Raw genomic sequence first — 22,685 nt, forward strand, 5'->3', positions numbered from 1 at the left:
ACCAGCTCCTGTAATGCGACAGTGACTAATAACAGTGCAGCAATTAAGAGAATCAACTCCCTCTACTGAACTCGTTGATAAGATAATGTACTATAATTAGTGTAACGAATATTACAGAATTACAGTATTTTCTTAAAGACACAGGAAGATGGCCAGCCTTGCAGTTAGGCTCCCGATTACCTCATACTTGTATCATTAGTTAATTAATGATTTGCTTTTTATAAAAATATAGAACTAGATATTGGTTTAGGGGGGAGAATAATTATAAACTGCTTTTATTTTGTTGCAAATAGACTTCTCCAAGTTAAAAAAAACCTTTTGAATAGTTGCTTTATTTGCTGCATTTTTTATGTTGCCTTTTCAAGATTACCAGAAGGTCAAGTCTGAGTATGAAAATTGGTCATTTTTCTAATCTGAGTGCTAAGAAAACTATTAGAAAGTTGTTTTCATTCATTTACCTAAGAAAATATTGTACTTAATGTGGTAGAAGATCATGGAAGTTGCAGTGTGCTTTTATAATTTCATTCAAGTAGATTGGTTTGAAATCTAAACAGTGTAAAAGAATATATAATAAATAATAGGGGCTGGAGCAGTAGCACAGAGGGTAGGGCATTTGCCTTGCACACGGCCGACCCGGGTTCAATTCCCAGCATCCCATATGGCCCCCTGCCAGGAGTAATTCCTGAGTGCAGAGCCAGGAGTAACCCCTGTGCCACACTAGATGTGACCTAAAAAAGCAAAAAAAAAAAAAATGAATGTACGATAATACACATTTTGCATTGAATATTTTTTTTTTATTTAGAATACTGTCAGGCTGGAGCGATAGCACAGCAGGTAGGGCATTTGCCTTGCAAGCAGCCAACATGGCCGACCCGAGTTCGATTCTTCTGCCCCTCTTGGAGAGCCTGGCAAGCTACTGAGAGTATCTTGCATGCACGGAAAAGCCTGGCAAGCTTCCCATGATGTATTCGATATGCCAAACACAGTAACAATTGTCACAATGGAGATGTTACTGGGTCTGCTCAAGCAAATTGATGAACAGTGGGAGGACAGTGACAGTGACAGAATGCTGTCAATTCCTTATATATCTAAGGCAACATAATCTATTGGATTTCTGGAGACAATGTATTAAGATAGTATGAATTATCGTATGATCTTTAAAACCTTTATCTGGTGACCAACTGCTTTTGCTTTTTGAAATAACTGTCTCTTAACGTGAAGCTTCCCAAAGTTCCCAAGTGTCCTAATGAACTGTTGTGTGTAAACTTAAGTAACTGAGATATCTTTTCCATGTAACTCCTGTGCTTCAGAAGACTTAGCCTTATATTCAAAACTCCCCTCTGGAGCTGGAGAGATGGTGCAGGGGTTAAGCTCTTGCTTTGCATCCTGCTCACCCCAGTTAATGTCTCTGGTACTATATGGTCCCCCTCGTGCTGCCAGGGGAAACGCCAGCATAGAGAGCCAGGAACCGCCCCTGAGCACCTGCTGTCAAAAGACTTGACCTGTAGGAAAACCAGGACTCAGGTGTATGTTAAATCAGGTGTCGTGCATCAGGTCTCTTGGTTTGAAACCAGCTGGGACCGGGGAAATACCAACCTTCATATGTAATCAAGATCCATTCATATGTAATCAAGTTCCCCCTGCCAGAGATCAGGCCAGGCTCCCACTGGCCTCTGTTTTATCTGTCTAAGGTTATGACTGGGGAGAGGCAGGTAGACTCAGGAACAGAACCTTCTGTCCCTTTGTAGACTCCAAGTATCAATTTTGAAAAGTAAGACTGTGGGGTTATTTTGAATTTTCCAGGAAGCCCCAAATAATGGTGTGACTAGCTGACTCTCCGTGCTCTGTACTCGTACTTTTTTGCACACTTCATCCATTACAGACCCTTTTTTTTGTGTTCATCTTCCAGGTATTCTTTGCAGAAGATGTGGGTTCAAACAAAGGTGCCATCATTGGACTCATGGTGGGCGGTGTTGTCATAGCAACAGTGATTGTAATCACCTTGGTGATGCTGAAGAAGAAACAATACACATCCATCCATCACGGCGTGGTGGAGGTAGGAAAATGGGCTGCGTGTTTGCATGTGGGCATCAAAGAAAGACTACACGGGGAAGTTTTTTCTTGGCAGTGTGCTACAGACCATTCAAGTATCTCTTTGGGGAAAAAAACAGTCCTACTTGGTGTTCAATGACAGCTCTTCACTTGCTTTGTTTTTTATTCATTCCAACTTACAAAGACTAAAATCAAGGTCTTGGGGTTAAATACTATGATGAAGACCTTGAGTTGTGTGTAGCTTATTATAATTCATATTGCAATATCAAAACAATAACGATGCCAGGCTTTTAAAAAAATGTGAGTACCCCCCAGACGTTTCAAAGAAAACTGGAGCAAAACCAGAGAGATAGTAGAGCAGGCAGGACACTTGCATGTGGCTGGTCCGGGTTCAGTCCCAGCCCCCCATCTGGTCTCCTCAGCCCCAACTCACCCCCGTCAGGAGCGAGCCCTGAGCTCAGAGCCAGGAGTGAGCCAAGAGCACCACCAGGTGTGGCCCAAACAGAAAAATGAACCACAAAATGAAAACCTGGGAAGAAATTAGAAATTTTAGAGTGGGGGGGTGTTGCTTTTTCAGAGATAAATGTATTTAGGTTTAAATCCTTTTAGTCCTGGAATTTTTATTTTGTCTTAAATAATCACACTTTTCTCTAAAGCCAGGTAAAGGAAAATAATGCAATTTGTGAAATGTCTTACATTTCTTACTAGAAATGAAGATTTAGGAGAACTGATCGTTAGGGGGAGCTTTGCCAGTATGGGAAAGAGGGAACAGGTTAGGCAAGGGACCAATATGATAGTTATAGAAGGGCATGGTCACGCTGGACCATGACTAGGTGCTAAAAGGAGGTAAATAATATGAATGATGCCTGATCAGTAACAGGAAACTACAGTGCCTAAAGGGAAAGAGGGAAAAAAGGAAAAAGTGCTTGTCATAGAGGCGGGCTGGGGGAGGGGAGAGAAACCAGGGACATTGGTGGTGAGAAGTGGGCACTGCTGACTGGGTTGGAACATTGGAATATTGTATGCCTGAAAATCATGAATGACTTTGTAATTCAGGGTGAATCAATTTTTAAAAAAAAAAAAAAAGGCTTACTTTTCCATAGAAAAGGACAGTACACCGAGTATCCGAGCAAAAGGCACTCACTTCCACCTGAAATCTCTTTTTTTTCTTTCTGGGTCACACCCAGCAATGCTCAGGGGTTACTCCTGGATTATACTTCAGGAATTCCTCCATTACTTCTGGCGGTGCTCAGAGGACCATATGGGATAGTGGGGAGTGAACCCAGGTCTGCCGTGTGCAAGGCAAACTCCCTACCCGCTGTACTATTGCTCCAAACCCTGAAATCTCTTTGTTTCGAGGTGTGAGTGCACTTGCCATGGGGGTGAGGCGAGAACCCCGTAAGGGAGCAGCGCGGTGAGGCTTCCTGAGACTGTTCTTACGAGCCCGTCTGGCTCTGGTGGGTCAGGGTAAAAGGTAAAGGTAAAGGCCCTCCCGTTGATCGTCGATTTGCTCGAGCGGGCCCAGTAACGTCTCCGTTGGAGACTTTGTTGTTACTGTGTCTAGCATATTGAATACTCTCGGTAGCTTGCCAGGCTCTCCGAGAGGGGCGGAGGAATCGAACTCGGGTCGGCCAAGTTGGCCGCTTGTAAGGCGAACGCCCTACCCGCTGTGCTATTCACTCCAGCCTGGGTCAGGGTAGCCCAGAGATACTGGGAGGAGCTGCAAGCTTCAAACAGCCTCCTAAAAAGCGATATTGATTACTGAAAAATGAATTTTATGTCCTTTTTTTATTTTTAAAATTTTAATGAATCATCATGAGATACAGTTACAGACTTACAAGCTTTCATGATTACATTTCAATCAAACAATGTTCGGGCACCCATCCTTCCACCAGTGCCCATTCTCCACCACCATTCCCACCCCTTCTCCCGCCCCCCCCCACCTCTTCCCACCCCTTGCCTCTGTGGCAGACACATTCCCTCTTTCTCTCTTCTTGTGGGTGTTATGGTTTGCAGTACAGGTACTAAGTGCCCATCATGTTTGGTCCTTAGTCTACTTTCAGCACGTATCTGATTCTTTTCTGAATCCAAAAAGCAGCTTTGGGTGCCAAAGAAGTAGCGTAAGAGTTAAGGTACTTGCCTTCCACTGTGTCAGCGCCTGCTTGAATCCCAAAACCACATAGGATCCCTGAGCACAAAGCAAGGAGCGAGCCCTGAACACCACAGGGTGTGACCCCAAGTCAAAACAACAACCAAATATAATCTGGGGGCCAGAGAAATAGTACAGGGGACAGGGCACTTACCTTGCATGTGGCCAACCCTGGCGTGACTCCTGGCCCAGCATATGGTCCCCTGAGCATAACCCAACGGGTCCGCCCCGAGCACAGAGCCAGAAGTATCCTGAGCACTGCCAGCTGTGGCCCCTCACAAAATAATAATTTAAATGGAGCCTCTTTGGATATTTTTCCCATTTTAATGTGTTTGGGTGCTACTTTTACACTGTAGAGTTACAGAGGCTTAGCTTCGGACCTAGGAGTCATTGTTCCACCCCCAAAGTTACAGAGCCATCCCCCCTAAAAAGGTTTTTCTACCCGTTTCTCTCAGCCCCCTTTGTTTTCACTGAGTCTGGGAGTTTCACTGGGTTTTGACAGAATGCTTGCTTTCTGCATATTCCACAGACGTGTGAAATTGTCCAGCAATTGCCCTTCACTTTCTTGAGAACTTGACTTGGTATAATCATCACAAGACTGGTCCATTTGATCCCGAAAGGCCCAATTCCCTCCTCTTGAACATCTGAGCAATTTTCTAGCATGCGCGTATAGCATCTCTAGCCAGTCACGTATATTCAGGATGGTTTTCTCTCTTGGTTACTGGAAATGAATGCCCTTTTTTTCTTTTTGGGGTCACACCCAGCAATGCTCAGGGGTTATTCCTGGCTCATGCACTCAGGAATTACTCCTGGCAGTGCTTGGGGAGCCATATGGGATGCTGGGAATCGAATCTGGGTTGACCACATGCAAGGCGTACTACCCGCTGTACTATCCCCGAATGCCTTTTTTTTCTTTTTTCTTCTGTTTGTCAATTAATGCAGCCTGCGGGCTCTCTAGTCTCCTGGAGGGGAGATACACAATATTTGCAGCATCAGGCAGCAAACCTGGTCACCGGCTTTCTGAAGCAGGGCCTTGTGGCTTTGATCTAAGCAAGATTCTTCCCCCCCACACACACACACCCTCCAGTCACCCCAAAAGCTCAGCCAAGGGGCGGGGCAGAGCAGAGCCACGCCCATGTCTTCCATGGCTTTCCTGGTGCACACAGGCAGCTTGCACACAGGCAGCTTACCTGGTGAGCTGAGTTGGGAGGGGACCAGCATCACTCCTTCCTGGCTGGAGTCCTTGGCTGATGACACTGGTGCCAGTTAAAGCCCAGGTGACCTCATCTGTTGACACCAGCGCAGATCAAAGGGATAAGAAGGGGGTGGGGAAAACCTCTGTGATTGTTCCCACTGGGAGAGCCAGGCAGACTCTCCATGGGGCGGTGGTGGCTGGGCAACCCCTCTGGGAGAGACTGGGTGTGGCATCCTATGAGGAATTGCTCAGGCCTGTCCCTGGAAGCTTGAGAGAGTGGCAGGAGAAATGTCTCCAGCATCTTCCATACATGGGAACTTAACGAATCTGTGGCAGGGGGCCAGAGTTGAGGATATGGCAGGGAGGACATTTGTCTTGCAAGTGGCCGACCAGGGTTCAATTCCTGGCATCCCATGTGGTCCCCCGATCACCAGGAGTAATTCCTGAATGCAGAGCATCGCCGGAGGTGATCCATAAAGCAAAAAAAAAAAAGAAAAAAAAGAAGAATCTCTACCAGGGGCCTGGAGCGATAGTAGAGTGGGTAGGCATGCGGGCAACCTGGGTTTAATCCCCAGCATCTGACGGTCCGCCAAGCCCTGTCAGGAGTAATTCCTGGGCTAGAGCGATAGTACAAAGGATAGGACATTTGCTTTGCATCCGGTCAACCCAAGTTCAATCCCCAGCAGCCCATATGGTCCCCCAACCCCTGTCAGGAGTCATTCTTGAGTGCAGAGCCAGGAGTAACCCCTGACTATTGCTTGATGAGACCCCAAAATAAAACAAGACAAAAAAATCTGCACCAGGACTGGGTAAATAGCTCAAAGAAGGTGTACCCGGCATGCGTTAGACCCAGAGTTTGATTCCCCAGTGCTGCGTGGCCCCCTTGAGCCTCGTTGCAAATTGCCCTGAAGCCTGCCAGCACCACAGCGCCTGGGAGCACTGCACTTTGAGGTAGGAGCAGTGAAACATTAGACCCTGCTCAACCAGGCTGAGCATCACTGGGAGTGAGCCCCCCGGACACTGCATGGGAGAACTGTTGTTTCCCCCATGTCTCCCTTCTCCCCCCAAAGAACCAGCGCCTGAGGCATGAGCGAGGCCCTGAGGTGACTTGGTAGCAAAAGCACTTACCTGACAAGCTTGAGACTGCGAGTTGGATCCCTGGGGCCACCAAGTTGTGGTCCTTCGAGTCTGCTAAGACTCCTAGCACCAAAACAGTATTTGATTCACCTGTGAGGACCACGAGAAAGTGTGCAGCCGCCAGCGAAGACCCAACTGTTAGAATGTGTTGCTGATGAAGGTGTATAAACACCAGGGCAAAGAGCGTGGCCCCATCTAGCATGTGTGTGAGAAGTTCACCGTGAACTGTAAGACTGTGTCTTTTGCCCACCTCCCCCCATGTCACCCACCCGTCCTCCTTCCCCCCTCTGCCAACAGAAGTTTGCCCTTTGTGTCTGAGCTGAGTCTGGGGGTTGTCTGGTGTGGGCTGGGGACTTGCTTGGAGTCCTTGAGATTCCACGTACATTAATGTCAGACAGTGCTCATTTTTCTCTGACTCATTCCACACATGGCGCATTTCTTCCTTTTCGTGGCTGAAGAATAAACCCACCTTTATTCATCTGTCCGTGGACATGGCGGTTGCTTCCACACTTGGCTTCTGAGCAATGTTGTGAATACAGTTGCCCTAAGGGTGACGTCATAAGCGCAGATACCCCCGCACAATAGTGATTTAATTTCCTTCAAAGAGCTACTGCCAAGTGGCATTGATTGGATCATAGTCTAGCGTGCGTTCTCTCTCTCTCTCTCTCTCTCTCTCTCTCTCTCTCTCTCTCTCTCTCTCTCTGTAGCTTCCATACTGATTCATAGTAGCTGTACCCATTGTGATCTGGTCAGGTCCCTGGATAGCGCAGAAGACACACTTTCATGGTTCTCAAAAAGTTCTCTCTCTCTCTCTCTCTCTCCCTCTCCCTCTCCCGCTCCCTCTCCCTTTCCCTCTCCCTCTCACTGTGTCTCTCTGTCTCAGTCTCTCTCTTCCTCTCTCTCTCTTCTTCCCTCTCTCTCTCCTCTCTCTCTTCCCTTTCCTGTTCTCTCTCTCTCTCCCTCCTGGAAGTGGTACAGGGAACCCCAATTTTACACACAGAGGAAAAAATATTCCTGAGCCAGAGAAGACACTGCAGGGGTTAAGCCACTTGCCTTGCATGTAGCCAATTCTGGTCCTCAGCACCACCAGGACCAAGCCCTGAGCATAAAGCTGGGAGTAGCCCCCAAGCATCTTTGGGTATGGCCCTTCCACCCCTACCTATCCACCTCGATCTCCAGGAAAAGATTCCTTAAAGCTAGTGCACATGCTTGGCATATGGGACGCCAAAGTCTGAACCCTGACACCACATGGTTCTCCAGGCTCCCGGAGCATCAGCCAAGCCAAGCCCCTTGTTTCACCCAAACCTCCCACCCACCCACCTCCAAAAATAGAAAAAAAAAATTACTCCTTTGAAGGGAAAAGAAAAAAGAAGCCTGTTTCTGTATAGTGCATGCTAACTTTTTCTGGAAAACCTGCTTCATCTGATTAAATGGCTATCGATTCTCTCCCTATTCCAATGATTTTACAGAAAAGAAAATTGTAATATGGGGGCGATGGGGAGGATATAGAAGTGGGGGTGGGCACCAGGGCCACAGCGAAGGGAAACAGACTATGGGGGGCGGAATATTGATGTATGAGACCCTACCCTGATCTAAACCAGAGTGCCCAAAATAAAAGTAAAGTAAATAAATAACAGGGCCCAAGAAATAGTATAGCAGGGTGCTGGAGCGATAGCACAGTGGGTAGGACATTTGCCTTGCACCCAGCTGACCCGGGTTCGATTCCCAGCATCCCACAGGGTCCCCTGAGCACTTCTAGGAGTGATTCCTGAGTACAGAGCCAGGAGTAACCCCTGAGCATCACTGGGTGTAACCCAAAAAGCAAAAAAAAAAGAAAGAAAGAAAGAAATAGTACAGCAGGTTTACACACTGGCCTTACCTATGACTGACCCTGCTTCGATCCCCGGCACCCTCAGTCCCCCAAGTCCTACCAGGCAAGTGCTTGGCGGGCTGAACACAGAGGCAGGCACAGACCCTGAGCACAGCCAGGTGTGCCCCCCTCCCTCCAGTCCCTAACTAAGGAAACTGGAGGCAGGAATATCACTCAGAGGTCGAGCTTGTGCCCATGAGTCAGGTGTGATCACCCAAGTCACCATGTAACAAAACTAACCAACAGAACCACAGCTTCCGTCCCATTCCACATAGAGCATGGTCATCCCGCTCTCCCAAGACCTGACAAGGGACTGAGACGTGCCAGCATTAGGTACCACAGCCCACCTTGGAGAATTCCATTCTTCCTGCCCATGGTGCAGAGAGAAATATTCCCACCCAGCCTGATGATGGCCAAGACGGAAAAACGCCAATTTCCTACCGCTGACCTTATCTCAGAAATAAAGAGCTACATCCACACAAGGAATTCGTTTCAGAATCTTGAGCTGGGCTGCTGTAATTTCTCAGTGCTCAGCTCACCCTGAAATTTAGAACTTCAGATCTTTCACTGCTTGTCTTTTGTCTTTTTTTTTTTATTTTTCTGTGCCGAATAATAGCCCTTTGGATATGCATCTTTCTTTCCTTTGCCTTAAAGATTCATGGTTCTCTCCTCCACATATTAAATCTAGTGAAAGCACAAGAACAAATTAAACACAGACAGGGGCTGGACTGATAATACAGCGGGTAGGACGTTTGCCTTGCACATAGCCAACCCAGGTTGGATTCCCAGCAACCCATATGATCCCCCGAGCACTGCCAGGAGTAATTCCTGAGGGTAAAGCCAGGAGTAACCACTGTGCATCGCCCGTGTGACCCAATAAGCAAATAAATAAATAATAACATAATAAAATAAAATAAACACAGACATAGTCCTGCAGCTTGAGTCACTGTCACTGTCCTCCCGTTGTTCATCGATTTGCTCGAGCGGGCCCAGTAACATTGTGAGACTTGTTACTGTGTTTGACATATCAAATACATCACGGGTAGCTTGCCAGGCTTTTCCGTGCAGGCGAGATACTCTCGGTAGCTTGCCGGGCTCTCTGAGAGGGGCGGGGGAATCGAACTCGGGTTGACCTGGTCAGCTGCATGCAAGACAAACGCCCTACTCGTGGTGCTATCGCTCCAGCCAGCTTGGGTACTCTCGAGTTTTTTCAAGTTAAAAATTAGAGTCTTGGGGCTGGAGCGATAGCACCATGGGCAGGGCGTTTGCCTTGCATGCAGTCTGCCCCTGTACGATTCCCAGTATCCCATATGGTCCCCTGAGTGCAGAGCCAAGAGTAACCCCTGTGCATCGCCAGGTGTGACCCAAAAAGAAAAAAAGAGTCTTGCATCATGGTTATTTGTACTTTATTCAGAAAACAGGGAGGCTGGCTGGCATTTATGGTGCTCGGTGTATCCAGTTACTGCCCCGTGGGGTATAAGACCGAATTTGGGAGTTTGCATGGGAATTTGCAAGGTTGAGCCCATAGGGCAGAGTATTACGCGCCACCTGGTGGCAGAATGGAGCATCTGCGTTCCTTGGATGGGCACCGATCCTTCTTTCTGTCTCCCCGCTTTGCTAGGGTTGATTTCCCCCACTCAGTTTTCCTCATCCTTGCGTTTTGCAGGTCGACGCCGCCGTGACCCCCGAGGAGCGTCATCTCTCCAAGATGCAGCAGAACGGCTACGAAAACCCAACTTACAAATTCTTCGAGCAGATGCAGAACTAGACCAGCGCCACAGCAGCCTCCGAAGTTGGACAGCAAAACCATTGCTTCACAAACCATGGTGTTCGTTTCTCGAATAAGGGGGAAAGAAACAACCCCTTCTGTTTCCTTATTTGCTCATTAGATCGCCTTTTGACAGCTGTGCTGTAACACAAGTAGATGCCTGAACCCGAATTAATCTACAAATCAGTAATGTATCCTCTCTCTCCTCTCTCTCTCTCTCTCTCTCTCTCTCTCTCTCTCTCTCTCTCTCTCTCTCTCTCTCTCAACATTTTGGTCTCTACACTATATTATTAATGGGTTTTTGTGTACTGTAAAGAATTTAGCTATATCAAACTAGTGCATGAATAGATGCTCTCCTGATTATTTATCATGTAGCCCCCTTTAGCCAGTTGTATATTATTCTTGTGGTTTGTGAACCAACTAAGTCCTACTTGAAATATGCTTTAAGAATCGATGGGGGAACGCTTCGTGTGAACGTGGGAATTTAGCTGCTTCTCTTGCCTAAGTATTCTTTTCCTGATCACTATGCATTTTAAACATTTTTTAAGTATCCCAAATGATTTAAAGAGGTTTTTTTCCCCCGATTGCATTTTACTGTACAGATGGCTGCTTCTGCTATATTTGTGATATAGAAATTACAAGGATATACATTTATTTCCTTTGTGCCTGTTTATGTGCACAGATTAGGCATTGAGAATCAAAACTAATTTTTTTTGGTTTGTTTTGGTCCATGTATCTTTGGATCTTTGATAAAGAAAAGAATCCCTGTTCATTGTTAGCACTTTTACTGGTGGGGGTGGGGGGGTTGGTTGCCCTGCTGGTCTCAAATTACTAAGAATTCTCCCCCAAAAACTATTTGGCAGGATGATTGTACAGAATCATTGCTTATGACCGTGATAGCTTTCTACACTGTATTACATAAATAAATTAAAGAAAATAACCCTGGGCAAGAGTTTTCTTTGAATGGGTGACTTTAGACGTTAAATGGTCAAAGGCATTTGGGGTACAGAGCAGAGGCAAAGAGGCAGATTCAGCTTCCTTTAACCCGCAGGAAACATTTGACTTAGCATCACAAACATTGAAAGGCGACGAGATAAAATAAAGGAGTGGAAGAGATGGAGCCGGCTGGACATACCCTTCTTATGATTTGTCTTCAATTTGTATAAACTGGTGTTTTCATGTAAATAAATACATTCTTGGAGGAGTGCCATGGTGCTGGTGTGAATGATTCCATGGAAACAGCATTTGGATGGTTCCGTTCTCATAGGCCTAGTGAGAAACGGGTGAATGTCATCTACCAAGCTGAGTGCATGAGTCCATCCCATTCCAAAGGTCTGGGTAGGAAATGGGAGCCAGAATACATCTCCCACACGAGTCCATTCCTCCATAGACCTAGCCTACCCGTTGATCCCCCAAAGTACTTTGTTTGGGCTGAAGCGATAGCACAGCGGGTAGGGCATTTGCCTTGCATGCATGTGACCCGGGTTCAACTCCCAGCATCCTATATGGTCCCCTGAGCACTACCAGGAGTAATTCCTGAGTACAAATCCAGGAATAACCCCTGTACATCACTAGGTATGACCCAAAAAGCAAAAAAAAAAAAATTTTTTTAATTACTTTGTTCCTTATTTTGTTTCTCTTTCAGCTCTGCCTTAGTCTGTTCCCGCTGCTGTAACAAAATATCCCCAATCTAGTTAGCCAAGAAACAATAAGGGTTTATTTGGCACCTTGTGGAAACTGAATCAGGTGCTGGATTCTAACATCTGAGATGGGATGCTTGAATGCTGACGGAGGGGCCTGTCCACCAGGCGGCTGCCTGCTCATTCCTCCCCCTGCAGTGGAAGAGCTAAGGGTCACTTGGAGTCGCTTGTGGTCCCATTCAGGAGGACTCTTCCAGCCTTGGTTGGTTTTTTCTTTTTTCTCCTCTCTAGTATTCCACGTTTTCATGCTATCATGTGGAAGGTGGAGACATGAGGATTTCAATAGATGATTGTGGGGGCTAGAGTGGAGGGAATCATGAGCACCAGATGATAACATTCCTAAAGAAACGATGAGCCGTTTCAGTGAAATAAAATTTGAACCCAGTTGATATAAAACTCACCCCAGAGTTTCAGAACTCTGGCACTATCAATGTTTCGTAAGGAATGATTTCTCATTTGCCGGGGGTGGAATTGTCTAAAAGCATTCTTGGTCTCCACAGGCGATACCAGGAAGATGCCCCACTTGTGATCATCAAAAATGTCTCCACATCTTACCAAATAAATGTCCCTTGGGAAGGGGCAGAAACAGCCCCTTGAGAACCATTGCTCTCCTGTAAAATGATGTCATATGTTTATGACTTAATCAGGGGTACCTCGCCATCCGCTCTCCCCAGGTAGAAGAATACCTTGACCCTGGTTTTAGTGGTGATGTTGTTGAACTCAGGATCTCATGGGCAATGCATGCATGTGCTCTACCATGAACTATATCCCGGGCTTCCAACCCGCTGTTTTTGCTTTGCCATGCATCATGGTATCAGGTGAACTTGAGGCTCAGCCAGCACTTTCTCTCTCTCTCTCTCTCTCTCTCTCTCTCTCTCTCTCTCTCTCTCTCTCTCTTTTTATCAGATCACCATCAGATACACAGTTCTCAAGTTGTTCTATGATTGAGTTTTAGTCATACAATGTTCCAACACCCAGTGTTCCCAGTTTCCCTCCCTTCACCCCTCACCTCTCCCAGTCTGCCGTTATGTCAGGCACCTGTCTCTCTCTATCTTCTCTCTCTCTCTTCCCTTTTAGGCATTATGGTTTGCAACCGATACTAAAAGGTTCTCCTGTATATTCTTGTATTCTTGTCCAACGTGATTTTTTTCCCAGCTATTATTGTCATACTGGTCCCTTCTCTATCTTACTTATCCTCTGCTGCATGCCCACTTGTGGTAGATTCCAACCATGGACCAGTCCTCCTAGCCTCTGTTTTCCCTGGCCTTGGATATTAGTCTTCTACTATATATATATTTTTATATCCCACAAATCAATGCAGTCATTTTGTATCTTCGCTCTCCTGACTCATTTCACTCAGCATGATACTCTCCATGTCCATCCATTTATAAGCAAATTTCATGATTTCATTTTCCCTGACCTCAGCCAGCACATTTTATCTTTAGGTGGGAACCTTTTAAAAATGCAAAGCATGGAAGACCATGATTTTATAGTGTCAAATGTGGTGCCAACATATTTCATGTCTACTCATCTGGGGAGTTCCATTCTATGAAGAAAATAGTCATCTCCCTTACTCTGCTAAGGACATTTAGATAGGCCTACTCTATGAAGATGCCCAAATATAGTAGCTTATATGTATAAATTACAGACTTGTTTCATTTTGCCTGACCCAAAAGTAAATAGCACTAATATAACTACATTCATATTCATTACACCAAACTTTCTCAAACACATGAGATGTTATTCTGAGGAATCCATATAAATACATATGTATGATATATATGATATATATATATGGTTGTTTAATTTGTTAATATCTGTTCCAGTAAACATGATACAGAAGTATGAATATTATGCATATAATAGAATTATGGATGAATAATGCCACGTAATATTTCTCAAGGTAGATTGAAAAGAGGTATCCACATGTTTCTGAGAAATAATAGTAATTTGCAAAAAACTGAATTGTTATCAAGCAAAACTACAGTTAGTTGCCCTGACAAAAGATCAATGAGATTTAGGGAAGTTTGGCATAACCAGTGGTCTGGGTAAGGAGTGGCATCTCCACATGGCTTTAACTTACATTTATTTATGAGTAAAATCAGATACTCTTTTTCATGTGCAAGTAACATTTTATTATAAATAAATTTTCTGTTTTCATCTTCTGGGTTTGAAGTCTACTATGGTGACAAGATTACAGTCTCTGCAAGTTCTTGTTTGCTTTTGATGGTAAGTCTTTATCCACGCCTTTATTTTAGCTTTCTCTTTTGGGTTTTGCTTTTGGTTTTTTGTTTTTGTGGCTTTTTTTTTGTTTGGTTTTTGGTTGTTGTTTTTTGAGCCATATCCTATGATGTTCAGGGGATACTCCTGGTTTTGCACTCAGGAATTACTCCTGGCAGTGCCGAGGGACCATATGGGATGCTGAGATCAAACCTCAACTGATCACATGCAAGGCAAGCGTCTTTGCCGCTGTACTATAACTGTCCCCTGTTTTTGTTTTAAGTGTATCTTTTATACAATTCAGAGGTGGGTTTTTTTTTGGGGGGGGGGGATTTTTCTTTTTTTTTTTTTTTACTATTTAAGCCAATTGGATTTTTTCTTTCTTAATAGTCAAAGTAGGCCCATTTGGTTTTATGATGCAGCTATTCTGTTTACTTGCATTGTTGTCTTATCTCATGTTACTGAGTATATGATATTTAGTGTGTTCATGGGGGAAGACTCAATGTTTGCTTTGGGATTTGAGGTTTTTTTTTTTTTGGTTGGGTGGTTGTGTTGTTTGGTTGGTTATTTGTTTTTTGGGGGTGGGTTTTTTGGTTTGTTTTGTAGTGTTTGGAGTTTTTTGTTTGTTTTTATGGGTTTTGAGGGGTTTTTGTTTGTTTGGTTTGGTTCTGGGTCGTACCGAGTGATGCTCAGGGCTTACTCCTGGCTCTGCAATCAGGAATCACTCCTGGCAGTGTTCAGAGGACCATATGCAATGCCAAACATCGAACCCGGATCAGCCACTTGCAAAACAAAGGCTCTATCCTCTGTACCCTCACTTCTGTCCCACTGTGTAAATTATTTTTATAAAGCTTCATATTTTTATTCTGTTGGTTACTTTTGTAATGCCATTTCTCTCTTGGGCTCTTAATCCTTTTTCTTTTGTCTTTTTAATTATCTGCCTTTTCTGTTTAATTGGGTGACTCAGAAGCCACTCCTAGAAATTCTCAGGCAACCTGGGCAGAGGTTCAATGTGAGATTCAGAGGATGTGGTAGCATGGGCCCAGGACACACCCAGTGGTGCTCTGCAGTCTGAGGCGCTGGGATTAGGCACAGACCTGCCCCTTAGGTAATCTGCCAACCCAACCTGTCTTTCTGTCTTTTCTAAATGACACTGTCTCCTAGACATTGGCCAATGGTCTTATCCTGCTTTCTTCCCCCTCATTCCCTGTTTTCAGTTGCATTTGTGTTACTTTTTTTTTTTTTAGAAGTTCAAGAAAAGATGTTTTATTTTTTTTTTCTTTTTTTATTAGTGAAAAACCATGAGGTACAGTTATAGGCTTACAAATTTTGTGCTTGGGTTTCAGTTATACAATGATCAAGTCCCCATCCCTCCACCAGTGCCCGTCATCCATCCCCATGGGTCCCAGCATCCCCCCCACCCTCATCCCCCCCCCGTCCCATCGTGCCTCTGTGGCAGGGTATTCCCCCTTGTTCTCTCTCTCTTCTTTTGGGTACTGTGTTTTGCAAGAGAGGCTTTGAGTGGCAATCATGTTTGGTCTATCGACTACTTTTAGCATGCTTCTCCCACCCTGGGAGGGCCCTCACAACACCCTTCATTTGGTACTCTCTTCTCTATCTGAGCTTCCTTTTCACCTAGAGCCTGTGGCTGGCCTTCCATGCTCTACGTCACTAATCATCAGAGAGATGCAGATCAAAACCACAATGAGATATCATTTCACACCACAGAGACTGGCCCACATCCACAAGAACAAAAGCAACCAGTGCTGGCGCGGATGTGGCGAGAAAGGGACCCTCCTTCACTGCTGGTGGGAATGCCGGCTGGTCCAACCCTTTTGGAAAACAGTATGGACGACTCTCAAAAAATTAGAATTTGATCTGCCATTTGACCCAGCTATAGCACTCCTGGGAATATATCCCAGAGAGGCAAAAAGGTATAGTCGAAGTGACATCTGCAATTGTTTGTTCATTGCAGCACTCTTTACAATAGCATTTGTGTTACTTTTATCCATGACTATTAATCTGTTTTTCTCTAATACATGCTCCAACATTTGTTTGAGTCTTTTTTTTTCTTTTTGGGTCATGCCCAGCAATGCTCAGGGGTTACTCCTGGTTCTGCACTCAGGAATTACTCCTGGTGGTGCTCAGGGGACCATATGGGATGCTGGGAATTGAACCCGGGTAGACCAAGTACAAGTCAAATGCCCTACCCGTTGTGCTATCGCTCCAGCCCCTTGTTAGAGTCATAACTCTGTGAGAAAGTATGTGGAAAAACTTGCTTCTATCCTCAGTTCCCAGAGACAGCCTTTGTTTGGGGGAAGCTCGGACATACAGTAATCCTGAAATTCTCACAGATTCGCATGTGGTTTTTTCACAAGACCTGGAAAGTTGAAGTGAAGTTTATTTTTCCTTAAGTTTCTTGGAATTACTGCTCGACTATCTTCTTGCTTTCTGTGTTGTTTTGCAGAAATCTAAGATCAATCAAGTCTGTTTATCTTTGTGGGGCATTTTTTCCTCCAGGGGCTCTGTGAATGTTTTTCTTTTTCTTTAAAGCCTAATAATTTAGCAAGACAAGCTGAGTTGATTATTTGTGGTCAATTTTTTTAGGTACCCACTGGGACCCTTGCAACTTGTCCATCCGATTCTTTTACTTAGGCAACATTTTCTTGGATTTGAGTTTGAAATGTTCTGTTCCACTCTTTTTTTCTTTTTCTTACTCGGGGTTACCAATTTAGAAGTAATCCTCCTCTCTCTCCTTATTTCTGTATCAACGTCCTTCTCTCATTTTTTTTTTATTTTCTTAATCTCATTTTCATTGTCTTGGCTATTTTCCTTCCTTTTACTAAGGGCCCTTTATTGCATCCTCTATGAAATGGGTCTCTTGCAGGCATCACATAATCTGTTCTTACTACTGAGAAGTTTTTGTGATTTTCTTTTACTTCTCTCTTGCCTCAATTCCATCCGCACTGACTGGGTTTTTTGGTAATGCCTCTCCTTCATTTTTGTGGTTCTGATTTAGTGTAATTGGCCTGTCGGAAAGTATTTCATTAACACCAGGCATTATGTCAGCAGTGCTCCTCAATTTAGGTGGGTTGAGGGGACGAATATCCCCAGCTGAGAAACTGAGTCACGACATCTGGCTTTTTTGCAGAAAGAGCTGCAGGGGCTCCTGGCTCCGGCCAGAAAAGTTGCCTAGTTAAACCCTTCCTTCTGTCGGGATTTTTTCTGTAGTTTTCTTTCCTAAATGATTTTGTTGTGGCAGACAGAGGAATGAGTTGGTGTCTCTACTTCCTGTTTTGGATAAAAGCTCTCATTTTCATCTATGTCCTTTTCACTTCCCAGTCTTCTCCCGGGAATTCTTTCCCATACATCCCCTTCTCCGGAAGCAATGCTTCTGTATATATATGGTCCTGCAAGCTTTTAGGCATCTCTGGGTAGCCAGAGCTAAAAGCTATGAGTCCCCACTTATGTGTATTATTATTATTATTATTATTACTATTACTGATATTTTGCTTTTTTGGGTCACACCTGGAGATGTACAGGGGTTACTCCTGGCTCTGCACTCAGGAATTACTCCTGGCAGTGCTCAGGGGGACTATATGAGATGCTGGGAATCGAACTCGGGTCGCTGCATGCAAGGCAAATGTCCTATGCACTGTGCTAACACTCCAGCCCCTATGTGTATTATTTTTGTGCATAGACTTTCACTGTCCCTTTGAGGTTGTTTTGGTCAGGTTCCTATTGTTGTTTTTCTCAAAGTACCCCATTCCCCAGCCTCCAAAGATTGTTTTTTTTTAATTGAATCACCGTGAGATACAGTTACAAAACTTTCATGTTTGAGTTTCAGTCATACAATGATCTAACACCCATTCCTCCACCAGTGCACATTTTTCACCACCAATGTCCCCAGTATTCCCCCACCCCCACCCACCCCAACTTTCCCCGTCTCTATGGTAGTCAATTTCCCCGTACTCTCTCTCTCTATGGGGCATTATGGTTTGCAATATAGATTCTGTGAAGCTCAAAGATTGCTTCTTTTGCTAAAATTGTCAGATCCCACAGCCCCAGTTTCTGTTCCTGTAGGCCATCGGTGATGGATACAGCAGGCCAGTGATGGGCACTCTGTTGGAATTAGGTTTGTCTTGTCCTGTTGGTTGGAAGCTTCAATTTTTCTCCTCCTCCTATCACAATGCACTTTTTCATTTGTCTCCGATTGTCTCAAAGATCCTCTGGAATTTAGACCATGCCTGACATGCATATTTGCCTACCTGCGTCCTTCAAGGGCTGTTCAGGTCTAGAGTTTTCCAAGAACCTCTCATTGACTGGGGTCAGAATTATCTAACAAGCCTTGCCTCCTCCCAACCTATCTCCCCAAAATGCAACATTTATATTTCTTTTTTTCTTTTCATTTTTTTCTTTGGGCACAGCCAGTATTGCTCAAGACTTACCCCTGGCTCTACACACTCCAGGATCACTCCCCATATGGGATGCTGGGAATCAAATTCTGGTCTGCCAGGTGCAAGGCTAATGCCTTACCTGCTGTATGTACTCTCTCTCCAGTCCCTGCATCCATTTCAAGTTTACTTTAATGCTCTTTAGAAACTCTACGTTTGGGGGCTGGAGTGATATTACAGCGGGTAGGGCATTTGCCTTGCATGCGGCTGGCCTGGGTTTGATCCCCAACATTTGATATGGTTCCCTGAGCACTGCCAAAAATAATTCTTGAGTGCAAAGCCAGAAGTAAGCCCTGTGCATCGCCAGATGTGACAAAGAAAGAAAGAAAGAAAGAAAGAAAGAAAGAAAGAAAGAAAGAAGGAAGGAAGGAAGGAAGAAAGAAAGAAAGAAAGAAAGAAAGAAAGAAAGAAAGAAAAAAAGAAAGAAAGAAAGAAAGAAACCCTACATTTGGAATAAGTACTTCTCCAGAATTAAATAAACCAAGAGATCAAAAGAACCACTTCTCTGAATGTTGGTGGAGCCCAAGTTTCAGTGTAGGTTCTGTCTTCTACACATGGTGTCTGTCAGTAATCTCAACCAGATGGAAAATACCATTGTAACTCCCCTACAAAGCAATAGATTAAACCTTGGCCTTTTCTCTGAGGTCAGATTCTTGTTTTTTTTTTTATGTTAATAGCATGCAGATGCATTGTGATTATCAATATAATGCATGCTGATCGTAAAAAGTACAGGTTGTAGAAAGGAAAAGAAATCACTCAATTCCACCATCCAGAACTATTGATAAACTTTGAGAAGTAGTTTCAGTGTTTTTAAATCACATACTTGTTTCACATTTGTTATTTTTTTCTTATCCCCCCATATCCTGCTTTTCCATTGATTTAATATGTGTGTTCTCATGTCACTTTAAAAATCCTTAAAATCGTTATTTTTAATGATTGCCTAAGGAGATTTGCTTCATCTTCTCTAGGAAATTTTTCACTATTATAACATTGGATTCAATATCTTTGATCACAAACCACTGTTTTAAAACAATTTAGTGCAAAAATTTTTTTAACAGAAGGCAGTTTTTCATCTGCTTTAAGAATTTACAATTTTAATCCACACTCTGCCTTGGTTGGGTCCCAGCATCCTCATTTGCAAAACAACATGTTAATGGTACTTCATTCCGTGGTGGTAAAGATATCGTTTGTAATAGAGAGAAAGTATTTAGAACATTAAAAAGAGGAAATTCTTTTATTCCCTCTTTCTTATTTACAGCACGGGTAACATACTATGGTGTGGCTTTCTGCATCTAGGAATAATTGTTGAGCAGATCATTAATGTAATATCTTTACTTCCATTATATATGTTATGTATAATGGAAGTAAAAATATAATAATATTAAACAATGCATACATACATTTTAATAAAGTATATAATATATTACATAATATATATATAATATTTTCCCCCTGCATGGCATATGTTTGCCAATCAAATTAGAACAGGAAGTTCCATGTGGCTGTTAAAAAAACAACCAGCTCTTCCCCTCCCCCTCCTTCCCTTCCCAGCAGGGCGGGCTTGGAAGCAACCAGCAGGCAATGTCTCATTTTAAACATTTCTAACACTCCATTTGAAAGGTCTTGGAGTAATTTCCAAAGTATGATTAATTGCCAATATAATTCGTTGAATAAGATTGTACATGTTTCAGAGCACAAAGCAATTTTTAAGCACCCAAACTGAGTTTTCCAAAGTTGAAATTTTTTATGCTGTTGTTTGTTAGTTTGGGGTACAGTGCTCAGGGGCTGCTCCCAGGGGGAGAACACATGGTGCTGGAGATTGAACCCTGGCCTCCCGCATGCAAAGCTTACTCATTCATCCTTTGAGTGACCTCCCCAGGCCCTGAATTCTTTCATTCTTTACACTGAAATCTTTCAGTAGTCATCTCAAACTTCTTCCATTTCTGAAGACCACAACTGCTTTATTTTGGTCATCATTCATATAAAATAGTTATTACGTTCCTACTATGTTCATTCTGATAATACTGGGGCAAAGATATAATTTTTAAAAATAAATAACTAAATAAAACAAACCTAGTTCTGGGGCCAGAGTGATAGTTCAGTGGTTAGGCATTTGCCTTGCACGCGGTCTACCCAGGTTCAATCCCTGGCATCCCATATGATCCCCTGAGCACCACTAGAAGTAATTCCTGAGTGCAGAGCTAAGAGTAACCCCTGAGCATTGCCTGATGTGATCCAAAAGGTGAAAAAACAAAACAAAACAAAAACCTACTTCCATTCTCAATCACCTTACAAGTCCCAAACATAGTCTTGGTGCAGTAACCATACTACCCCAAAGAGTGATTGTACACTAATAATTCTTATTTTGCACAAGTCTTCAATTTGGATAGGGAAAGTTGGTTCTGCCTGGTAACAACCGGGGAAGCTCAGCTGAAGGATGGAGAATCTGTCCAAGATGGCGAACTCCTATGTCTGGTGCTGGCTCTCACACTGGGAGTCTGGCGGGGAGTCTAGTTTTTCCTTTCCTGTCGTGGCTCTTCCTCTAACATGGTCTTTCTTGTAGCCAGGTGGCAGGGGTCCAAGTTTGAACTCTCTAAAAAAAAAAAGAGAAGCAGGAGCTGGAGCAGTAGCATAGCGGGTTAGAGCATTTGCCTTGCACACGGCCAACCCAGGTTCAATTCCCAGCATCCCATATGGCCCGCTGAGCACCACCAGGAGAGATTCCTGAGTGCATGAACCAGGAGTAACTCCTGTGCATTGCCAGGTGTGACCCAAAAAAGCAAAAAAAAAAAAAGAGAGAGAGAGAGAGAAGCAGATGCTATGTATTAAGTCATTTCCTTGGAAGTTCTATGATATTACATCTGTCATGTCAGATAGGCCAAGACAGTCAGGAAAACATAATGAAATCAAGGGAGTGTTTGAGTAGGTGAGGACACTCAGACTGTTTTGATAAAAATTATGTCAAAGAACTTGCAGGCATGTTTTAAAATTTTACATTAAGAAATATAACTATATGCATCACTGTCACTGTCACTGTCCTCCCGTTGCTCATTGATTTGCTTGAGCGGGCCCAGTAACGTCTCCATTGGAGACTTTGTTGTTACTGTGTTTGGCATATTGAATACATCACGGGTAGCTTGCCAGGGTCTGCCGACTATATGCATATAGATGTAAATATAAATATACATAGGTTACTAGAACAAATAAAGATGACTGCCATTCTTCCTTCTTGATTTGCCTAACATAATTTACAATGAAAGACTGGAGTCTGAGAAATTTTCTTTGTGTATGACAATGTGGACGGGAAGGGGGGCCATACCAAGCTTTGCTCAGGACTTGCTCCTGGCTCTGAGCTTAGACATTACTGCTATCAGGACTTGGGAGACCATATGGGGTGCCAAGGATTGAACTCTGGTTAGCTGTGTATAAGGCAAATGTCCTACCCACTATACTATTGTTCCAGCCTCTGTAGAATATTGAGGGTTTTTTTAAACATTTGTTATTCTGTTTTTTTTTTCTGGGGGGGGGGGGGACTCACACCCAGCAATGCACAGGGGTTACTCCTGGCTCTTCACTCAGCACTCAGGAATTATTCCTGGCAGTGCTCGGGGGATGCTGGGAATCGAACCCGGGTCGGCCATGTGCAAGGCAAACGCTGTACCCCCCGCCCCCTGTGCTATCAATCCAGCCCCAACATTTGTTATTCTTGACCTCTCCCCTGAACCTGATATTTCCTGTTTGTTGTTGGCCTAACTCCATTTGAATATTTAACAGATAACTAACATTTGAAATGCCTAACATCAAACTTTGAGTGTCTCGATCTATATTTTTCCCTTCTCAGTAAAAGATAATTCTTATCTCTCAGTTACTTAGACTACAAATCATGATTTAGTGATGCTCCATACAATCCTATGTGTGCCTTTATCTTCCCTCAGTTATCATTGCTCCCGACCATGAAGCTAAAGGTTTTCCCTGTCTTCCCTGCCACGTTTTACACTCATCCACTTACTGCCCTTCTCTTGCTACCACACAAATTCCCTATCGTTATTACACTTTTGGGCTGAAGCGATAACACAGCGGCTACATGCCGATCCAGGTTCGATTCCTGCGTCCCTCTCAGAGAACCTGGCAAGCTACTGA

General features: G+C 44.0%; 1 protein-coding gene across 4 annotated transcripts in view; it reads left to right on the top strand.

The window, feature by feature from the left end:
- APP (amyloid beta precursor protein) overlaps nucleotides 1–11,023 on the top strand; it is a 281,027-nt gene extending 270,004 nt beyond the window's left edge. For all 4 annotated transcript variants that reach the window (XM_056109208.1, XM_056109209.1, XM_056109211.1 and 1 more), the window contains 2 exons: nucleotides 1,910–2,056; nucleotides 10,070–11,023. In XM_056109208.1, coding sequence (XP_055965183.1) covers nucleotides 1,910–2,056; nucleotides 10,070–10,171 — 249 coding nt within the window. In that variant the 3' untranslated portion in view covers nucleotides 10,172–11,023. The remainder of the gene's footprint in view (nucleotides 1–1,909; nucleotides 2,057–10,069) is intronic.
- The last annotated feature ends 11,662 nt before the right edge of the window (nucleotides 11,024–22,685 follow it).

This window comes from Sorex fumeus, unplaced genomic scaffold, assembly GCF_029834395.1.
Source record: "Sorex fumeus unplaced genomic scaffold, SorFum_2.1 ptg000265l, whole genome shotgun sequence".
Classification (NCBI taxonomy): domain Eukaryota; kingdom Metazoa; phylum Chordata; class Mammalia; order Eulipotyphla; family Soricidae; genus Sorex; species Sorex fumeus.